The sequence below is a fragment of the Epinephelus fuscoguttatus genome, linkage group LG9 (assembly GCF_011397635.1).
Source record: "Epinephelus fuscoguttatus linkage group LG9, E.fuscoguttatus.final_Chr_v1".
Lineage (NCBI taxonomy): Eukaryota > Metazoa > Chordata > Actinopteri > Perciformes > Serranidae > Epinephelus > Epinephelus fuscoguttatus.
The window spans coordinates 8,434,119-8,456,516 of NC_064760.1; the positions used below are offsets into that span (position 1 = coordinate 8,434,119).

At 39.8% G+C, this 22,398-nt stretch overlaps 1 protein-coding gene across 1 annotated transcript; it reads right to left on the bottom strand.

Annotated features, from left to right (window-relative positions):
• Positions 1–693: 693 nt before the first annotated feature.
• lbx2 (ladybird homeobox 2) lies at positions 694–5,659 on the bottom strand. The gene is made up of 3 exons (XM_049585444.1): positions 5,642–5,659; positions 2,627–3,239; positions 694–1,843 (listed from the first exon to the last, which is right to left on the bottom strand). The coding sequence occupies exons 2-3, from the start codon at positions 2,949–2,951 to the stop codon at positions 1,380–1,382; spliced, it is 789 nt and encodes a 262-aa protein (XP_049441401.1). The 5' UTR covers positions 2,952–3,239; positions 5,642–5,659; the 3' UTR covers positions 694–1,379.
• Between the last annotated feature and the right edge of the window lie 16,739 nt (positions 5,660–22,398).

Sequence of the window (22,398 nt, forward strand, 5' to 3'; positions counted from 1 at the left end):
AGCTGTTTTATGCAAGGCAAAGGCGGGTTAACCTAATCAATCATGTCGACTAGTTGTGTTAAAGACGATTCATAGAAGGTGGAAGAAAACATATGGCGCAGGGGCGGGTGCAAGCTTTTCTTAACACCGCAGCCAGACCGGGACCTTCTTGTGACAAGATGTATTCAAAGCCCGGGGAGAGAATGGGAATAAAGGCAGCGGACGGCGGCTAATTGAAGTCATGGCACTTGAAGGCTAAAAGCAGGGGTCAATTATTCAAAGGGGCCAATTTTTACCAAGCAGGGCAGATTTTTTAAGGGGGTGAATATTTTATGTATTTGCTTAATCTGTCAGGACAAATCCCTGTGTTGTTATATTCTTATAAAAGTCATATGAGACATGTGTGACTTTAGCTCTTGGAGCATTCCTGTAGAGATTTACAGACTGCCTGGTGAGCTCACAGGTCACCTTAACGCCTAAAGTGTTCCTCTAATATTCCTGTAGGGATTTAGCAGAACATGTTGTTCTCCTTGGTCATTTCTATCACCTTCTAGATCCCCTTTTAAATCATAGAGTCATCATAATATTCCTTTCATTTCTTTAATCCCTTTTGATTTGCGATATTATTTTAGAGTTGTCTGCACAGTGACACATGCAACCGCGCCGAGAGCTTCTTGAAATATCATATAACCTTTATTTACATAGATGCTGATTAAATAGAATGTTACAATAAAATTATCGCATAGGATGTTTGATCTATATACAGAACTCAGAGCGTGTAAAAGTTTGCAGTCGATACTAAATAGTGATGCGTCCTTTGCGCTGCGAACAGGCCTGCATGCTTTGCAGAAACACTTTTCGCTCAGAAGAAAAAAATAATAATTTTACACTTAAGGAGGGATGAGCTGACAGACTGACAGACCAAAGACCCCGGGCTGCAATGTGCATGTAAAAAAAACAAAAACAAAGGGGGGATTTAAATATTTGGCAGATCCGATTCCTTTAACAGAAAAATACGAATACATGACGCACAAAAAAAATAATTGCACAACATTCCATCCCCCCTTAAAAACGATTTGAAAAATTCAAATGTTTACACAATTTTCAGTCTCACTGTACCATTACAGTTGGGGGTCTGACAGGAAACAAGATATTCCTCAAATATTGTGGTGAAACTTAAACAACAGACTTGGAAGGCTTTACAAGTCCGATTAATAAATTAAAATGGAGAGAAAAAAGAGGAGGATGAGGAGGAGAGAAAAAAAACTTTCCTGAAATGTTTTTATGTATATATTCTCCTTTTTTTGTTAATATCCGTGCAAAAGTTTGGGAAGAAAAATGCCCCCTTTTTGATATTCTTTTTTGTTGCTGCTTATGAAAATCACAGGCCCATCTGACTGTCAATCGTCCACCTCGATTTCCTCGTCGTCCTCCGAGAATTCATCCGTGGTTTGGTCTCTGGATGAGGAGGGGGACTGTGGGAAGGCGCGGTGTCCTTGGGAGGTCGGGGAGATACTGGGCGATCTGGCCTCGGGGCCCCCACCGTGGGGCTCCTCAATGCTGTCCATGCTGACGAGCTTCTGCAGGGTCTGCGGGTTGATTTTCTTTAGCGACTCCACGTCCGCTTTCATCTCCTCCAGGTCCCGCTTGAGTTTGGCCCTGCGGTTCTGGAACCAGGTGATGACCTGCGCGTTGGAGAGCCCCAGCTGCTGCGCGATCTGATCGCGGTCGGCCGGAGAAAGATACTTCTGGTACAAAAACCTCTTCTCCAGTTCGTAAATCTGGTGGTTCGTGAAGGCCGTCCGCGACTTTCTCCTCTTTTTCGACGTCTGCCTCTGTCCGAAAGCGTTGACATGCTCACGACCTTGGAGGGGTGGAAGAAGAAAACATACAGGAGGATTAAAACAACCGCAGGGGTCAGTTTCCCCAAAATTACAGCGGCAACAGAGGGCACTGCGCAACAGGCCCGTGTTCAGTGTGCATGCTGGGTTTTGTCCTTTTCCTCAAAGCAAAGCATTATTTTTATTTTTACTTGCTTTCAATAGCGATGACACAAAGCTCTGCTGAATCATGGTCCCTTTCTGATAAACACCGAGCTGATTGTTTTATAGTGCTGTCAACATCGTCACAGAAAAGAAAATAACTTGAAATATTGATCCAAAAGTCACAATTTTCTCCACATATTTTGAACCAACAAGAATTTAACCAAATATCAGAATTGTTAGATTATGTTCTGCAGTGTATCATATATTTAAATATCGGCGTGTCACTGACGTTTATCTGTCAGTCTGTCCATTTTCATCCAACACATCACTGCATGAAGGAGGCCATAATGGCTGATTGACTTTTTGACAGCACGCAGAATATATTAGCCAGCATATAAGACAGTTTAAACATTTAAACAGATCCCATGCGTGCATATTTTAATGCGTAAATGTGCCACATTCCTTCTCTTATATCTTGTGTTGTTACGCATTGCTTTGCAGCTGTCATTTCCACATTTAAATTCAAAACAAACCCAGCTAGCACTGTCAGCTGTGAGTCAGCTGTGATCACGGCGCTTGCTTTCCTTCAGGCACAGTTTTAAAGTTAATCAATCTGTCAGGAAATATATATTTTACATTAAAAAATACAGATATGTCTTTACCTTCCGCTGCCTGGATAACGCTGACTTCAAGACCCTTAAACGTTTTGCTGGCGAGCTCCTCCAGCGCGCACAGCGGCGAGGAGGGAGTGGTGATCCCGTTCCTCGCCGAGTTGGAGCCCGTCACTTTCTCCAGCACTCTCGGCGGACAGATACTGGCGACCGACTTCTTTACCGAGGGTTTGTTGAGGATATCCTCGATGCTGAACGGCGTTAAAGGCTTGTTGGAGTTGGCCGGTGGCGGCAGCTGGTCCAAGGGAGCCCGTCTCCTCTCCTCGCCGCTGGACTGCAACACAGAACCTGCCTTCATGTCTTTACTGGAGGTCATCGCAGTCCCGAAGAATCGCTGCTTCCAGAAAAGTTGGTTATTTCATTCAAATGGCGGTTTTTAAGCGTCCACAAGTGTTTCCTCTGGCGCGCGGCGTTCTCCCTCTATATTTTGACACTCACAGCCGAATGCCGCAACTTAGCTCGCCTGAGAGCTTTCCTCCAAAATAACCATGCTTCGGGCGTAGTTGTAAAGGCAGCCGGACCGTATTCCCCTCAGAGAGTCGCAGTTCCTCTGCCAAGCTCCATGTAGATCTTTAGGAAGTAACAGACTGGAGGGGGTGAATCCCTGCAAGGGGAAAAAAGCTGTCTCAAGCAGCAAGAAAAAGAAAGCGACTGCTAACGAGTTATTGTTGATTGGGCGAAGTTCAATTAGAGAAACACTACACTACTTGCTGACCCGCTGCTGCGTCTTAAAGGGCCGGACCATAATAACTAATTGGACGTGGGGGAGAGGAGGAGTCTGTTGCTGCCGAGGAGAAAGATGCCCTGAATGTTTATGCATCTGTTTCCCTCTGCTGGTGTGCTCTGCTAGAAAGGGAGAGTTGATGGCCATTAAAATACTGCCACCAGCATCTTTGCATTATGGAAAAGTTTGGAGGAACACCGAGCCAACAATGGTCTCCAGCCGTGATATTCATTTAATCATTTTCGTGCGTAATTACGCACAGAGCGTTACGCGTAATGTGCGAATTAGGCACTGTGCTGCACGGGAATTTGGCTTAAAATAGCCACGATGAGCACATCTACGGAGCTGATTGTGATGTCTATTAAAATTATTTGCCTACAAGTAAACAGAAGCTGCTCAGGTTAACCCATTGTTCAACATGACAGGTGATGGACTTTATTTTTCTTTATGCAGCCTGCTTCTAATCTGAAACTAAACAAATATATATATATATTTTAAAAATGGTGGCAGCAAGGTGCATATATTTTCTATATTACCTTAAAACCTGGAGATATTTAAAAGGTTTCATCTGAGACTGAAGATACACATTATGAAGATTAAAAAATGCAAAGAAAAAGAGAGAAAAGACAGAAAATCACAAAGTGTCATTGTTGACTTTCTTCATCCATTTTTGTTTCTGCTGTTTATCTATGATCTTATATTTTTTTCCTTGCTATATCACCCGCGTGTCAATGTGACCCCGCGGATAAAATCCAGAGTAGCGTGAAACAAGCGGATAATAAAGGTGACGCCGTGCTGTTGCTCAGAGTCTGAGGACGGAGAAATGTGATTTTTACTGATGGGGGTTTAAGGTGTAAAGAGAGAGAGAACGGGGACGAGCTGGACGCCGAGGAGAGCAGCAGGTACGTCTGCTCAGAGGAAACACACCTTGTTTTATTTAAAGCTTGTCACATTTAACACATTTGGCTTGTTTTCGCTTCTTTATTCGTTTAAATGCATTTTAGAAATCGCTTATAACCTGCGGGCAGAACGAAATATAGATTGTGCAATTATGGGAAAGAAAGCGATATTTTATCCTCCTCTGACAGAACAATAAAAGCTCTAAATTTAGCTCTAAATTATAACCCATGCACAAACCTCTGATACAAACCAGAGCCTGAATAAAACAAATGCTGGGGAATTACTCGTGTTTTTTTTTCCTTTGAACAATCACATTATTCTGACCCATTTGGATGAAGCCTGCCGCCCAGGAAGCCACTGCGGAGAGTCTTGTGCCAACAGGAGCATATGGTGACATTGGTTTAGGGACAGAGTTATAAAACAGCAGGAAATTCTATTAGCTACCTTGGAGGTCCACCCTTTGTGGCTGCTTTGAATATATATTTCTCCATAACGAGCAGGAGTTCGTGGGGGATAAATTGAGTTTGGGAATTTGGGCGGAAACATGCATCGTTTTGAGGAAAGTTGCAGGTAGCTGAATAACTCGGCTGGCCTGAGCGGAGATTAATATCAAGGTGATTGTGATTTACCTTGACACGTGGATTCAAAAGTAGTTTGAAATATAAAAGGGGGTTGCACTGCAAACTATAACGGGCATACACTTTTATTTTATTTTTGCACATTTTACACACAAATAAAATAAATATTATTCTTTTAAAAATGAAAATAAATGATTTTAATTTGACAGAAATGCAGAGATGATTCTACTCTGATATATATATTTTCCGTTGGACTAAATGTTTGATCTAATAGAGGATAAAATAATCTTTGCTCTAGCTCTGGATAATTTCACATTATCCCTGCAGGCCTCTCTCATCCACACTGGGGTCATGACTGATTATGAAAACCTGCTGATTTTATTTTACTGTTAATCCTACAAATTTAATGTCCAGAACGATAAAAGTGCACCGAGCCCTACAGACCATCTGGAGCCACGCTGCTGCAGATTATTAACCTCAAATTTAGTTTAAGCGTGAATCGCCTCTAAGACCTCCCCAAACAACGGTCCAATGGGCTTTAAGGTCTGAAGTGAAGCAGCGATGGTCAGAAAGTTTTTTTTTCCCCTCCCTTTGCCTTAATTTAAACGTTAATTAGAAGCAGAGCAGCTGACATCATCAATCATCAGCTCTTGAGGGATTTAATTGGATGATTCGCTTCGCTTTTACCTCCTATCAGTGCCAGGCTCCGTGCTCCAAAAAGTAGTGCGTTGCATGGAGTCACTTCAAGAGAATATTATTAGATTTCAGTCTTTCTGTGGAGTAATTCATCAAACAGCACCTCACCATTTCGGCCTCTCTTCCATTTAAAAATCACTGGTCCTCTTAATAATCAGGAGGGGCAAATGTGCGGTGTTCGTGTCATCCTTTGGCTCGATAAAATCAAAGCAGTGGGAAAACTCCCACCCGGTAAAGGTCAGCCATTCTGTCATTAATCACCAAATTAATTCAGAGCGGTCCGGAGAAGGCGAATATCAGGGAAAATATCCACTTCAACCTCCATCGGAGACTGGAAGGAGGTGATGACAAATGCAACAACTGCAATAATAATCCTGAAAAATGTAATTTGTTACAGTGCTGCAGCGCGTTACCGCTCATCTCTGCTCTGCTGTGAAGCTCCCTGTCGCTGCGATCCAGGTGTGTTTGCTCAGAATAAAAAAATTGGAGCGAAATAAGATTCATTTTGATGCGTTTTATTTTTCGATTTCGATTATTTTTAACATGTTTAGTGCAAGACTAAAGCACAAAAAGCGATATGCGCAATCATTTTTATTTAAGAGCAAGATTCTCTTTCTTTTATTGGTAATTATTCTCTAAAAATCCTCTCGAAAAATAATCATTAATATATGTTAATAAAAAAAAGTCCTTTAAAGGGATATTAATAAGAATAAATTATTGCAAATAATACAGGGGAGAAAACACAATAAAATAATCTTAAAGGTCGCCATATAACACCAAAAATACATCTCCATAAACATGACAAGTTTAATAGGAGACAAAAATAATACAGAGTTGAATAAGGTCACAATAAAATCAGCATTCGTGCCGTGAATTCTTTCTCTTCCTCTCAGATGTTTTAGGGGTGATTTTATTGGACAAAATACGGTAATTTTATCCTCAAAAAATGAGTAATTTATTTTGTGGTTAATTATTATCTGGTTCGTGCGTAAAGGCCGTACAGGCTGCGTCTTTGTCTCCAGTGCTGTTGTAAAGAGGCAGCTCTCACAGCGCAGCGTGTCGCCCTGTATTATGAAACAAAACAGCTGTAAACGCCTCTCAGTATAACATGATACAGGAGAAGGCTGCCCAGGGCGCTGTGGGTGTGTTTGTTTCCATTCTTATCCGGCACTGTTTCCACTGTAAAACACACTCTGTGCGGCTCACTGAAAGGGCCTGATCAAGATGTGCGTGTGTGTGTGTGCGTTGATGAGGCTCCACGGCACCTGTATTTAATTGGCACAAGTGGCTCCTAGTCAAAACGTGAAAATTTCTTTCAGGGATATTGGAGTAAATATCAAAATATTATTATTGTAAGGGGCAGAAAGGCTGGATGCCTAACAATAAAAAAACAATACAAAAATAAATATATAAGAACACATGGGCATTTTCAGGGGATATGTATTTTACTGAAAAAAGATTCACCCATATGCTGTATTTTTGTGCGTAATGGTGAGGGCACGGCAACCCTATGATCACACCTGCTCTGTCCAGTGTGTGTGTGTGTGTGTGTGTGTGTGTGTGTGTATTATCAAGCCAAATATCAAATTACGCGCGGTTCAGTCAGTGTTGGTACTTGGTGTCACTCGTGCAGGGTGTTTTTTCCAAGCAGTCCTCAAACGCACCGTTACAGTTTGACGTCGGTTGAGACGCTCAGGTGTTCATCTCCTCAGTTTGGAGGTGACGCCGGTGACGTCGTCAGATCTCATTGGCCATCAGTCTCCATCCGGTGCATTCCATTACATCATTTATTATCCTCAGCGTTTCTTTTGTTTCAGTAGCTTTCACACTCTGGTCTTCATGTGTTAAGTCAGGAGCTGGCGGTGATTGGATTTCTGGAGACAGTGTGTGTGTGTGTGTGTGTGTGTGTGTGTGTGTGTGTGTGTGTGTGTGTGTGTGTGTAGCAATTACTGATGATTGATAGGATGTTATTGTTTGAGCAGTAACAGACATGCAGCCCGTCAGACTAACAGCTTAGAGAAGATGTTGGTGCAGGAGCTGCTGCTGATATACATTTTAGAGCAGCCTCTGATTTATATTTGATTTTTGTTAAACAATAAGCTCTCTACTGCTGTGTATATTAGTACCCAAACATTACCTCAACCAAATGGCACCAAAGCTGCAACAAATTATTTTTATTATCGATTCATCTGCTGATTATTTTCTTGGCTGATCAATTTTTGTCTATAAAATGTCAGAAAATAGCAAGAGTGACATATGCAAATCACTTGTTCTGCCCCAAACGACAAAATGCAACAAATCTTCACATTTGAGAAGCTGTATCCAGTGAATATTTTGTGTTTTTGCTTGAAAAATACCTGAAATAATTATTAGATTATCACAACTGCTGGTTGACTTTTGGTTAATTGAGCAGTCACTTCAGCTTTGAATGAAAACCTTGACCGTTATGCATTATATTATTATTATTATTATTATTATTATTATTTATATGCTCCGAGAGAATTCTAATTCTCTAATTCTGATTGCTTTTTAACTTGTTCACGTCAAATATAACGCAACAAAGAGCACTTAAATTATAGCCTGCATGCTAGAATCACTTGATTTTTGAATGTGGTGTTGCTGAACACAGCTGTCCCACAATGCAACACACTTAAAAAATGAGGAAGATTCAGTCAGAGTGCAATTTTTTTTTAAAAATATTAACAGCTCATAAGAAATGTCAAGTACAACAGTTCAGGTAAAAAGTCAGAACTCAAAGAAATAAAGTTGGCAGCAGCCTTGCACAGCTCGACTGACATCTGTCTGCACACTTGTATCCTTTCCTGTTACTACTATAGCAAACTACAGTCATTCCTGTCTTCTACATCAGTGTATATTTGTTGGGTCACAGACATACAGTGAACCAGGTGCTGCTGTTATAATAATGGCTGATACAAAGATCAGAGCATATGCACTATAAACTTCACACACCTGCTTCCGTCATACACAGATGAAGTGAATAAACTATCGTTCTGTAGAGCACAGATTTTTTTATTCTATCCCCACCTCACTCCCATCTCCTCTGACATATACCTAACCATCTGGATTCCCAGCAAGGCTGCAGTGATCCTCATTTAAACAAGACCAAACTGCCTCCAAGCCCTTACACCTTCTGAACACAAAGCTACAGTCGACCTCTGCAGCTTCATTGTGCTCCACGGCCTGAATGCACACACACACACACACACACACACACTCACCACCACCCCCAGTCTCCAGGGAGAGGACTGTGGTTGTCCTCGTTGCTCTCTAATGACCCACCGGGGCCCATTTAAAATCATAAAGAAGGATATGTGGAGGCTTTAAGTAGGATTACAGCAGCATTAGATCTGAATGTTTCTCTTGTTTGACTCTTGATTAGCTTCATTACTGTGTAATTAGCCCAGTGACTGGAGGTGCACAGTGTGGAATCTGATACCAGACATTAGATTTATATTGTCAATGTGTGTGTGTGTGTGTGTGTGTGTGTGTGTGTGTGTGTGTGTGTGTGTGTGTGTGTGTGTGTGTCATTTGTTGCCCAAAGGCAGTTTGTCCAAAAAGAGCAACTAAAATGACCCAACACTAATATTGTTCTAATTAAAAATAATAATTTTCCTTGCTCAGGGTTGTGGGTTGCGTTACCTTGTGGGACATGTTGATAGAGTCTCTTTTATTCTTTATTAGTTAATAATGACCTTGTACATTAAAGGTATACCTGTATTAATAACTGAGGGGGTTAAGGTATGAATGTAAAATCAGCCATTTGTGTGTTTCTCAAGTGATTGTAAATCTTGGCAAATATGAATGTAAGCAAACATTTTGCAGCATAAGTAAATATATATATCTATATCTATATATATATAGATATAGATATATATAGTTATATATATAGATATGTACATACATTGATTTTTGGCTGTGGAGCGATCATTTTGTTTGTATTTGGATCTTGAATTCATTTATTTGTTTATTTGGATCCCCATTAGTCACGACCAAGGTAGCAACTACTCTTCCTGGGGTCCACATGAGTAAACATTACTTTATCATGCAACACAAAAATGTAAATAAAAATCCAAGGCAAACGGGAACCAAAAAAAAAAAAAGAAAACATGCAAACTACAGAAACAAACAAAAAAAACCCAATATCAACAATAATAAAACTAATGACAATAATTATTACAGCAATGACACAAAGTACCCACACCATATCTAAATAGTCAGTAAAACATTTGTTATAGCTCATAAATAATAGTTGCACTACTAAAAACATCATTTACTGTGACTGAGAAATTAAAATTACCAAGAGAATTCCCCATTAATGATCATATAGTCAGATATTATGTAACAAAACATGTAATGTCTGACAGCAGACTATTCCATATTTTCATTCTTCTGAACATAACAGTATGATGCATTGCTTTAGCTTTTGAAACAGGAAGTGAAAAACAATGTCTTAATGCATGCTCAGTACTCAAGTGAGTGAATTGAGCTTTAAATTAGTATAACTATCTTTTTTTGTTATTTCCAAGCATTAAAATTTCAGTGCACTAGTTGGGAGTGCAAGTCAGTGTCAAGGCAGCAATTAAATGTAACAAACAATCTTTACTGGGAATTATTTCACAGTCTTTTATGAGATAAACGTCACTGACCAGCCTTAAATTCAGTATTTCGTCTTCATCATATTGGCTACACACAGACATACACACCAAGATACAGAGTGCACATGGCCAGGTCTATTTATAAATGTTGATGGGAGTCTCTTGCTGAGTTGCTCTGTGATCAGAAACAACCACAGCTTCATGCTCAACAGGCCGAGGTGCAGAGCAAAGTCGAAGAGTTTTCAGGTTTTAAAATGGCTGGAAAACTGCTGCATTGTCATCAATGCCAATGTCAATCACTGTTTGGGCAAAGCTCACACTTCTATAGGCTGATAATGTAGAAAAGTCTCACTTTGTTGTTTCTAATTTCAGGTCCTACAATTTTAATCCACGTTTATATATGTGTGTGTGTATTACTGCAGGTAAATTAAGGTTTTGTTACACACCTAGATGACTTATCACAAGGTCTCTTTCTCTCACTCCTTCTGAGTCACTGACAGATTTGTATTTATATGTTACAATTAAACCAGTGAAATACAGCACTGACATTTTACTTGCTTCTGTGCAGGCAACAAAACTAAATGTATGTACGAGCATTATGACACTCATTATTTGTCCATTCGTTCCACGGTTTTAGCTGTTAAATGAACCGAGAAAATGTTTTCCAGCAGTAAGACAATGTACAAGCAACAACCAACATATACAGGATGTTTGACTAAAGCCTGAACTGTTGGTTTCTGAAATGAGAGGAAAAAAAACCCTCCACTCAGGGCTCCGAAGGCCCATCTTCTCATGTCACTGTACATATCTTGGCAAATGAAGACAAATGCTTGTGAGAGCACACCACGTTCCAGGGGAGCTTTCAACAAATTAATCACTTGCAATTCTATCCTTGTCCACTTGGGCGCCCGGCGGGTCCTTGATACAGCGTCCGAACATATGTAATGAGGGGCTGATCGTCGAAGTTCTCTTTACGAGCTCCTCCAAACAAGAAAAACATAAATGAATAAGTGAAGCCACCTCTCTGGAGGGGCGTCGTTTTCTTTAGATGGTGTGGCGCCTCGACCTCCAAGATCACCCCTCTACCCCTCTACCCAGTCTTCCTCTCCCTCCTCACATCAGGATTTCATTAAATGGTGAGCAGAAAACCCCCCCAACCCAATCCACTCCACTCCACTCCATCACCACCATCACCACCACCACCCCCTCCTCCCCCTTTGCTCTCTCCTGCGCCACTTTGCTCCCAAACCAAATGAGGAAATAGCTTGTCTGGTCGCTGACAGACCTCGGGTTTGGCCGTAAAGATAAATGACCCAAAGTATTAAAGTTTAACACGTTGACAAAACCCACCTGATCTGTGGGATTAATGCAACAAAAAATCCATCTGTGGAAAAAAAAGAGGAGGGAGTCAGCAGAGGTGATAGGGACTCACAGGAGAGTAATAGCCAGGCACTGGGAAGGTCAAACAATATTTAGGATAAGTACACATCCAGCGCTGAGAGGCAGAACTTTGCAGGGCCGCAGTGTTATATCTCCTGCTTTTGTGTGCGTCATGTTTTGGGAAGTTTAGCAATTCCACAAAAGGTAATCACACACACAACTCGTACAACACACACACAGTAAGACTTATGATGCTTAATTGAGTCACATGAAGAACACAAGGAGTGCTTTCACTTAAAGTCACATTAATATTCTGAAGTCATTCGGTGCAGAGGTTCTGTTTTCGAGTATTCCAACCACAACAAAGTGCGTAAGCAGAAACTTGACCATGCTTGCAGAAAACAAGATTACATGATTCATACCCATATCTGTTGTGTTTGCCACCATTATTAAACATAAGGCATTTGTTTCCATGATGACAGAGGTCTCTTCCTGAGCACAGCTGCAGACAAAAAGCCCAAAATGGAAATAAACACACATTTTATATTTGATAATCTTTCTCAGTCTTTTTATTAATCTGCTTCAAATGTTATCACTCAATGGGCATTATAAGTGGTTGTCAGCCACATAGATTTGAAGTAGCATGGTGCTTTTATGGTCAGGAGGCGACTTCTGATGGAAGTAATAATTATGATGGAAGGAAAGGAGGAAGTCAGGTGACGTAAAGAGCGACAACATCGGCATACAACCCAGCCTCACTCCAAAGTTCCTGAAAACCGCTGCTTGGTAAGTGACTTCAGCCGTCAAATGCCAATGATAAGAGCCGTCCTTTCACGTTGGCAATGATACGCAGCCGATTGTCATAACGGCGCCTGGCAGCGTCACGAGGAAACGCAGCTGGACAACAGCAAAAGCTATAATGGCAGAAGTCTGGTTTACCCAGGATGATCTGGTTCACTTCCCGTACTCAGCCATGTGCATTTGTTGTTGAAGGTATGTACTGATGTAGTGCCTTTATTTTGAAAGACACCGTATGTAAACTCTGCATTTCCTGTGAAAACGGAAATGTATTTTGAAAACAGACACCAGGCTGACATTGACATGGTGTCCCAGAACATCATCAACCAATGCACCCAGGGTACCATGCATGTCATATGTGAACATGGAAATTGAAAGTACATGACCAAACGATGTGTGACGAGGTTGAGAATGTGTTGCCGCACACACTGGAAATCAAGGTGGTGAATGTGTCAAACAAACACAGGACATTCACCCAGGAGACTGCTGTTTGTGTTCCGTGTAAAACCAAAAGTCAAAATTAACATTTTAACTGATGTAGGTAAGTTTGTCATGATATATTACATTACATTGCATTGAGTCACGTCACGTCACGTCACGTCACGTCACCAAGTAGTTATGGTGCCTAAACCTAACAAAAATGAAATTAAAACCTTGCAAAAACTGTGACTGTTTCATATCATTGGTAGCAGGCCCCTTCTAACCCTTATCTATCAGGTTGATAACCACTGGTAACGTCGGTCACAACGGTGTTTAGATCAGCTGTTTTTGGTCATTCTGCCAAAACTATACATCTAATTAACTGAATTGAGAATTGTTTGAATGCTGTTTCAATGAATTCTCTAACTCCGCCAAATATAATCACCTAAAAGAAAGTTTGTCACTCATAAAGATATTACACATAAGCATACAACAGTGCTGGTATTCACCTTCAAAACTGTACTGCACAGCATTTACTGCTGGTTGTTATAAGTAAGTGGTGGATCTGTTTGCAGATTATCACTTTTCAAGCACTGAGAAAAATGTACGACACATATAATCTTATATGACCTTTAATCAGGATATGAGGTAATTTCCACAGTACATTATAGATGTGACTGTGGTCATTGCATCATCCTTTTGTTCTTGATTATTACCGAATGATCCCCATGGGGACGCTGGTGATTGAGTTCATGTTATCTTCTATTTAAAGTTGAGGTTAAAGGTGAAGGCGCAGTGTATACTTTACCTGTCAATATTCAGAGGACAAGGCCGTGGTGGGAAACTTCCAGAATTTAGACATTTTGTGATGAGTGTTCGTCCTCGTCTGCTTGTAGAAATGTTTCACTGGTGTGTGGACTATTTTTTTTTAAGCATGTTTAACAAAACACAGTAGGATCAGAGAATAATGTGCAGCTCAGTATCAGGAGATTAATGAATGGAAACCATATAGAAATTATGGTTACTTCTGAGTCTAATATATATGTTGTAATCATACTCACTTTGTGTTTTTGGCAGCGTATGATTGGCCATGTACTGGGCAATTAATCTTACCATCACACTTTCCATTTTTATGAATTTTATGCTATGTCTCTGTGTGTAAGAGGCCAATAATTGTGCAAATTCTCTTTGATGATCTGCCTGCTTTTCTCACAGAAATTTAACTTCCATTATGCATTACATATTTCTAACCCAGTCGCCAGAGGAAAATGTTAACACTGTACGATTATGCAAACCATGGATATTTTACATTTGTACATCTCTTTACCAAACCCTTACCAATTGGGTTTTGTTCCTAAACAAAAAACTAAAAATAACATATACGCTAGATACATAAATTTAGGATATGAAACATATGGACATATTTTGGTGATTGGGTTGATATTTTTCATATTGTGTATTTGCGTATTTCATATTTTCTTCTACTCATAATTTGGCACACCCAAAATTTTCCACTAAACACAAACATAATGACATTTAAAGTGTTTATTAACGTATTTATCAACAGTTATAACTTCTCTTATAAATTATTTATAGATGATACAGAAAATTAATAAGTTTGATAAGTTAAAACCAGTGGTTCTCAAATGGTGTGCCGTGACGCCAATCCAGGTGTGCCGTGGGATTTTGTGATAACCCCCATTATTATTGGAATATTCAACTGGGCCTATACAAAAAGTTAGGAATTCATTTTTAACTGACTGTATTAATATGTTGTGGGCGCCCATTTCCTAATGTAAGGCAGGTTTCTTCCTCCTGTCTTATCTATGAACTTACTAGTGACTGAATTATCTATCAAAGGGCTGTGGGTCAAGTACGAGCATCTGGACAGCTTCTCAGAGTGACTTGATCGACAACAAGAGTGGCATCTCACATCGTATTTATCAGTCCGCCAAACTTCATCATAACTCTTATTACCTGCACGTAAGGTGTGGGATAGTAGGGGAGTGAGGGATGATAACATTTAAAAGGAGAAGGTTGTGAGTGGGACAATGGATCACTTTGTTGTACAGAGGAAATTACAGCAAAGCACCAGCAAAGACGATCTACCTCTAAAAGAAAAGGGAAAACAAACTGTCGGTAGACAGTACAGAAAGCTACCTGTCTTATTTTGTCTTATTTCTATTGTTTTTTTCATGACATGAGTGATAACACGTTATAGAAGCTATTGTGCATAGATACAAATACTATGGCAACGTATGTTTGATGCCTTTAAAAGACTTTTAAAGAGTTGAAAACTATGACTACACAGTGAGGATCATTAATAACTCCAGACTGAGGATTGGTTCACCTCAGATTAGACGTCCAGCAGAGAGCAACAGGTGTAAAAATGATTAGTTGTAACTCCTGGTGTTTGTTTTGCCTACTTGGACCGACCACATGGACAGGGATACTCACACAGGACAACACGACTGCCAGAGGTTTTAATCATTTTGAAAGTAAACGCATTATACCTCTCTGTGATTAAGACCTAATGTGAAATATGGATTGTCATGATGCAGAGAGCACCTCTCCCCTCAGCAGGATAAAACAAACACTAAGAATTATTGGCAAACACACTGCTATTTGGCCCAATTACGACGGGCTTCATGGAATAATGAATGTGTCCACATGGGTGAAATATAAGCCATTAAACTCTGTGTATCACAGCTGAGGAGCAGCACAGTACTTACTGGAACATGTTTGGATGCTTTTAGTCAGCGGTTAAATCATTATTATTTCCTTCTTTTTTTCCACAGAAGATTCAGATTGAAGTTGCTCCTCTGGGAAGAAATTCCTTTCTTTCTGAAATACTTAAATAGTGATAATGCGTAGAAAGATGAAAGTAACACCATGGGCCAGATGGTAAAACCTGCCTTTTCTTTGAGTCATGCTAATGTCAGAAGCTTCTAGGAGAAACCCTCCAGATTTAGATGCTGGAGTTCTTGTGATAATACTTATTCCTTGTGAAACAGATAAATAGTTTCAGGAGCAAAAACTGATTTCAAGAGACCCATCTCACCAAATTCCATCGTGACAGTTCAATCACTTTACAACAAATCTTACTTTAAAAGATAAAACTTAACAGACCTTTAAACAGTCGGGCATTTACTACTGGAAAAAGTTATGATATTTAACGGTTTATTGACTTCAGTTAACTATCATAAACCTTTTTTTCTGTTTGATAAAACTCTTCTAACACAGGAGAACATTCTCATACTTTATTTTGGCGTCCCTCGTTTCTAAGGTTGAGATATTTTAATGGACAGGAAAACAGGAAAAATAGCAATAGGAAAAAAATGTCGGGGAAGCATAAATATTAAGGGAGTGAAAATACTAACCAAGGTCTTGGCCCGATCTGTGTCCATAATTTACCCCGCTGCAGTAGTTCATAAATATTAAGAATAGGCTCACTCTCCATCGCAACCATGAGCAATGAATCCATAGAGAAAAACTCAAAAGCTTTTGTGTGCGTGCTTTATATTTGCTTTCCAAATCAGCATCAAGACAGAACTGGACTCTTAAACTAACAGCCAAACCAGTCTCTTTTGTATTCAGGGAGCTGGACAAGAATCCCATCCAGTGTTAATAATTTACTGCCAAGCTCATGAGAAACATCGGCAACAATCATTAATCAAAATCTGAATTTTCTGACTGTTTTTTGACCGTCAATTTCCAGACAAATGTATAGATTTTAAATAGATTTTCTGGCCGTGTGATAAACTGACGGTTTATTTTCCACAGTAACTCTCAAAAGTTCACCCTCCTCCCTGTTCCATTTAACACTGTCTGCCTGCATAAATACAAATTGTAGAGAGACAGACATGCATGCATTCACCCTCCCACTCAGACCCAGTCACTTCCTCTATGATTTTATTTCCTGCAGCGGAGCCATTTTAATAAATTTCTTCTTCTCCTGCGTTTCATTGTACATATGTTATTATGTTCTTACCATATTTTCCATGTCGTTGCTGTCATCACCGAGGTTCTAATGTGCATCCCAGTTGTGGAATTGCCGGTCGTATTGGTTTTGTTGTTGTTTATGTCATTGTTTTGAATTTTGACTCACCCGAACAAAAAATTGTGGATCAGCTTAGTTTTACTGTAATTCTCTTGTGTGTGTGTGTGTGTTTGTGGACGTGTATTACTTACGTTGTGGGGACATATATCTGTTTACACAGTCACACTTTGGGGACACACCCTCCTTTTGGGGACAAAACAGTCCCCCAAAAGTAATATATTAAATTTAACTGTGAAGCCTTGGGTTAAAGTTAGGTAAGTTTGGGTTAAGGTTAAGCAAGTAGTGGATATGGGTTGGATTAGGTAAGTCTCCAGGAAATGACAACACATTCTCACTCCCAACTCATCACATATCGCTGCTTGTTCAGTGGACTTTTGACGTCTACACATGATGTGCTAGGTATCTTGTTGTTGACGTTCTCAGACAATTAACTACATGCATTGTGTCTTTTAAAATACTTTCTTTTCACCGGAAATGTACAGTCTCTGCTTGTTAGATGCAAACAGTCTTCTTCAAAATAAACTTAGAACGTCTGTAAAATACCTCCTATTCACAAACACGCGCGGTTAGGTTTAAAAAATTACCGTGGTTTGCCTCAACATTGATATGGAAAGCTAACGCCCACGCGGGGGGTGAAAGTCTGGTTGTTGCACCCATCCACCAATTAAACAGAGACTTTCCAGCTTCTTGCGTTGCTTTCTGGTGGTGTTTTAAACTGACACCATCTGGCAGCATTATACACCGGTGTCGCCATAATACCGCTGTATTTTCTCGCTGGTGTCTGACATGAAAACCACTGACCAAGCACAGTATTTGACGACTTCAGAATGAGAACCTGTATGACAATGTCATGTCATTTGAAGGGTTGGAAACACGACTGTGTGTGTGTTTTAGTCAACAAGTTGCATGAATGTACAACGAAACCAAAGTTATGCAAACTTATTTAAACACTCCATTATACTGTCAACAATGGTAATCATTCTGAATATGAAGTTGACTGTTAACACATGAACAAAATAGACACTGAGTCACTGCACTCTGTTTTCCTTTCTTTCTTTTTATTCCTGTAAATCTCTCTGTAGGAGGAGCCACTCTAAGAGTCTTATTGGTTGGGTGACACATAAATCAGCAGCGCCAAGGAACTTCAGTTTTGTATCAGACTAAAACCAAGTGGAGGAGGCAGGAAGAGAGAGGAGGAAACTACAATAATGTTATGAGTCCTAATGCTCTTGTTTAAAAGTGGAAACACAGATCATGGCTTAGCTCATCTTTCATGTTTAAACAAGGTTCAGTTGCCTTACCCTCTAGGTATCTACAGCGGGTGTGTTAGTTAGACAGACTGCTGGACCACTAACATCACATGTTAATGACAATATATGATAATGATGATCCCACGTTGCAGAGCATGTCTGCAACTTAACTAATTATGTGTTAAAAAATACACTCAGGTTGTTAACGTTTTCTGCTTTTGTGCAGTTTGAGTGCAGATGTGGATTGTAAGCAGTGTCTCAGTGAACACTTATGACAGGATTTGGCTTCCCTACTTATGTTTAATTTTATTTAAAATATGTACCCATGTATATGTTTTCACATTTGTATGTTTGTACCTCTACTGGTGGCTCATTTAGTGCTTAGATCTGGCATCCTTTATGTATTTTGGGTGATTATAACCTGTTTTAGGGGCTGTTTATATTTGTGATCAGATCACATCAGATACATTTTAGTGTCACTTGTGAACAGGGCCTAAGAAATGTTTGTAGCGGCAGAAACTCCAATCTGTATTTTCCACAAACTCTCCATGACTTTGAGAATGATAAGGAAAAAAAAAAAACTTGAACACATCAGTCAACTTTGTGTCCCATTTTTGCATCTAGAGGATCGACAGTCTGTGTGCAGCGGCCATGGCACACCCCTCAGTGACCACATCCGCCATAAGCAGCCGGAGATGAAACGATATGGAGATTATCGGGACAAAAAGCCTCCCAGCTTGTCACGGGATGCAGAGCGTATTGTACATCCACATGTATTGAACACAAACCTGTCACCGTCTGTGACAGCCCCATTCATCACACACAAAGCCAATCCTGTCAGCAGCACAATGCGCTCGATCTGTCCCTCCTCCCTCCCCCCTTCTAAGTGACAGCATTGAAATGAACATTAGGACGCCCGGGTATGTATTCAAATGATTTGTTTTTCCGCCTCCCACTGAAGCCAATTTCCAGAGGCTAATAAACCTGGGAATTATTTCATCTCAGAAAAGGGATAGGCTTTCTCTTACTGAAACATCATGAGGTCCCATGGGTGGTTGCCATGGAAGTTGGTACATCTGTTATCTGAAATCCGAAAGATTATCACCAGAGAAATGTAGGATATTCTTTTATTCCTCACAGGCAGAGCTAGTGAACACAGAACCCATGTTACCATTTGGGTTAAGGTTTTGTTAGTGAAGTCAAAGGTAAGGAAGGTTTATAACTCAAAAAGCAAAAGGCAATGAGGAATTATGAAGATAATTATTAAGTGTCCAGGCTGTATAGTCAGACTAGTTGACCCTACATGTTTAAATACCCTTACTACAAGTTATGTGCACTTTTATTGTTCTGCTAATTGCAGACTACACATTTGGGCTGTGGCTTTAGGGCCAAAATAACACACAAATGTTTCCCACAGGGGCAAAGACATATCTAGATTAATACTTAAAACCCATGGCTGTTTTTGCTCGGTTTTCCCCTTTCTGTTTACAGGATTTGGGATCTTTGTCCTCACTTGTATGCCATACAGCAGGTATTTTCAGAATAGGTTGGGCAGCTAATAAATACCATCATTTGGCATATGAGCTGTAGTGTGCATGTTCTCTAACACAGTGGAAAAAAAAGGTTTTACACTGTTTCAAATTGTTAAGAACTCACGGTAAGGTAGCGAATATCTGTATTTGAGTGAATGTAGGAGTCATTGTTCCAGGGAATCCAAGGATATTGGTTGGGCATCCTGAGCTTTGGTTTTCTCAAAAATTGTTTTGATATTTGACCCATTGGCATGTGAAGAGTTAGCCACACCTGGGCTCAATATTACAGCTCAGAGTTGTTGACATTTTGATGCATCTGCACCATTATGAGTGATACTGTATTAGCATCTAGAAGTTCATGTTGGAGTTCAGACGACTTTTAATATTTTAGACACATAAGAAAATGACTTCTAGACAAGTGTGGGTATTTGTATTAAACAGCTTTGATCAGAAAAAGTAATCTCTTTTGATTCTATCAGTATCTATGTAATATGGAAGCCCTGACTGGCAAGTGAGAAAAAAAACATCTGGTGAGCCATTTTTCAAAGTCTGATCTAAATTGTTTTTCTGTGTTTATGACTGAGAAATGGGTGAAAAAGGTTTCCATCTGTGAAACAGGTGGAAAACGTTTTGGCAATTTAATTTTTCATCTTTGAAAACAAATGGAGGAGAAAAAGGTGAATTGTGGTTTTTTTTTTCCATTTTTCTAAGTATGTCATTGTTGTAATACTCATTTCAGCCACATGAGGCTGAAGTGCACTCACCCATTTTCTAAATAGGAATAAAAGCATTCATGTTTTTTAAGTTTTAATTTCTCTATCCACTCTAAACACAGGGACATACTATACTATATTATCATGTCTTTATTTTGGATCTAAATGTATCTCAATCATCGCTGATCTGCCGTTAGCCTTAGCTATACTGAATTTAGCCATTGTATTTCTAAAATATAAAATCACTTGTCAAAGCTTTTTTTTTTTTACTTTTTTTTTTTTACAGATGAAAAAAGTGACTCAGAAAAATGATCCTGACAAACCTTTTCTTTTAACCTGGCAGAACTTTTTTTTCTTTTAACCTGGCAAAACATTTTCCCCCACCTGGTTCACTGATGGGGGAAAAAAACTATGGCAAAACCTTTTTTACCTGTGCTTCAGTCATCAGTACTGAAGAGAAAGCAATTTTGATCACACTTGGAAAATCATACACCAGATTTTTTTTCTCACTTGCCTCTCAGAGCTTCCATATTGTCATGCCTGTTTGTTCCACTTTGATGAAGTAATGACTCTGAGATGACCGGGTACAACTCTGACTCAAAATGAATCAGGTGCTTATAAATATGGGCTTAAAAATGATGTTTTGACACTTAAAAATGGTGGTCTATTCCCTGAAAATGATTTTTCTATAGGCTAATTAGCTGCCCTGTTTACCCCCCATGAATCATGAATATCATGGTTATGAATGAATACATGATTCATTTATTTTTTTTTACTTTTAAGTCTGATAACATTTGCTCCATATATTACATGCTACATGATCATGTCTGTGTTTTAATTCAACCAACAAGATAAATTCTACCTCAACAGCAGTTCTGCCATCGTTCCATCTGCAGTCTGTGCCTGAGCAATATAATCTGTCCTGGTGGCAGCCTAAAGTCTACGGCATGTATGAGAGATTTTGGCATAGTCTTGTCCATGTGTCTGTATTTATATTGAGCTGTATGCAGGTGTGTAGGGGCTTTACTGTGTTCATATGGGTTTGTGTGTGTCCTGAGTCAGCAGAGTCCCAGTAATTACCCATAGATCCAGCGGCAGAGGGGCTTTGCAGCGTTGACAGGGGGAGCATCATTTCCTGAGTGTTCCCAGGGACTGCAGACTGCAATAACACCACTCAACCGGCCTATCAAGTTGATCCACATCACATTTTCACACAGCCGCAAACACCTAACCTATTTATGCTGTAAACAACAGCAGCAAGCTAATAAAACAACTCATTGCTGTGTGTGGATGTAATCCAATGAAGTACCTTCTTAAATAATGTCTCTTGTACTGTACGCAATATTGGGTAAAGAAACATTGGTCCCAATATGTCTTTGATGAACATAATGAGACTTTTCAATAACAAATTCATAAAGAATGTATGAATTCAGGCAGAGCTCGAGCCATCGCTGTCGGCGAGGTCTGCCAAAGTGTTCCGTTCACTTTGTGTCACTGTCCCGAGGAGCTGAAATAGTCTAAAGTTTCTTGATGCCGGCCTTATCGATGGCAACTCACAAACCTCATCACACAGGCTGATGTGACATCTTATTGACAGTTAAACATCAGCCGCTGTTTGTCTTGAAGCTGTCACACCTGCTGGGAACTGACAGACACTGAAGGTCTCTCTGCTGAGCGGCATTTCATTGGACAACATCTGGCCATGTTATTACTTGTATTTTGAAGTTACTGTATGGGAAGATATTAGGATAATCTTGTTTTCATCTAATGTGTAGAACATCTGAGTTTATATACAGTTTTATACACCTGAGCACCACTTACAGAGAAACACATTGAATACTGTAGAGTTTGGTTATATGGTGGACTTTTTTAAGTTAAACAAAAGTCACCAGAATATTACATCCATTATTTTTTGCACAGTCCATGCCTGCATAATTTAACTTTTTAAATACCCTTCTTTGACTTACCTTTACTCCATTATCTTACATGCCAGTCAGCCTGACCTATTGTTAGCATGCTAGTTAGCCTAATGTGATGTGGAGTGAATGCTCTGTTACTTGTGAAACGAAAAAGCTGAGGGTGATTATTTGGCTGTT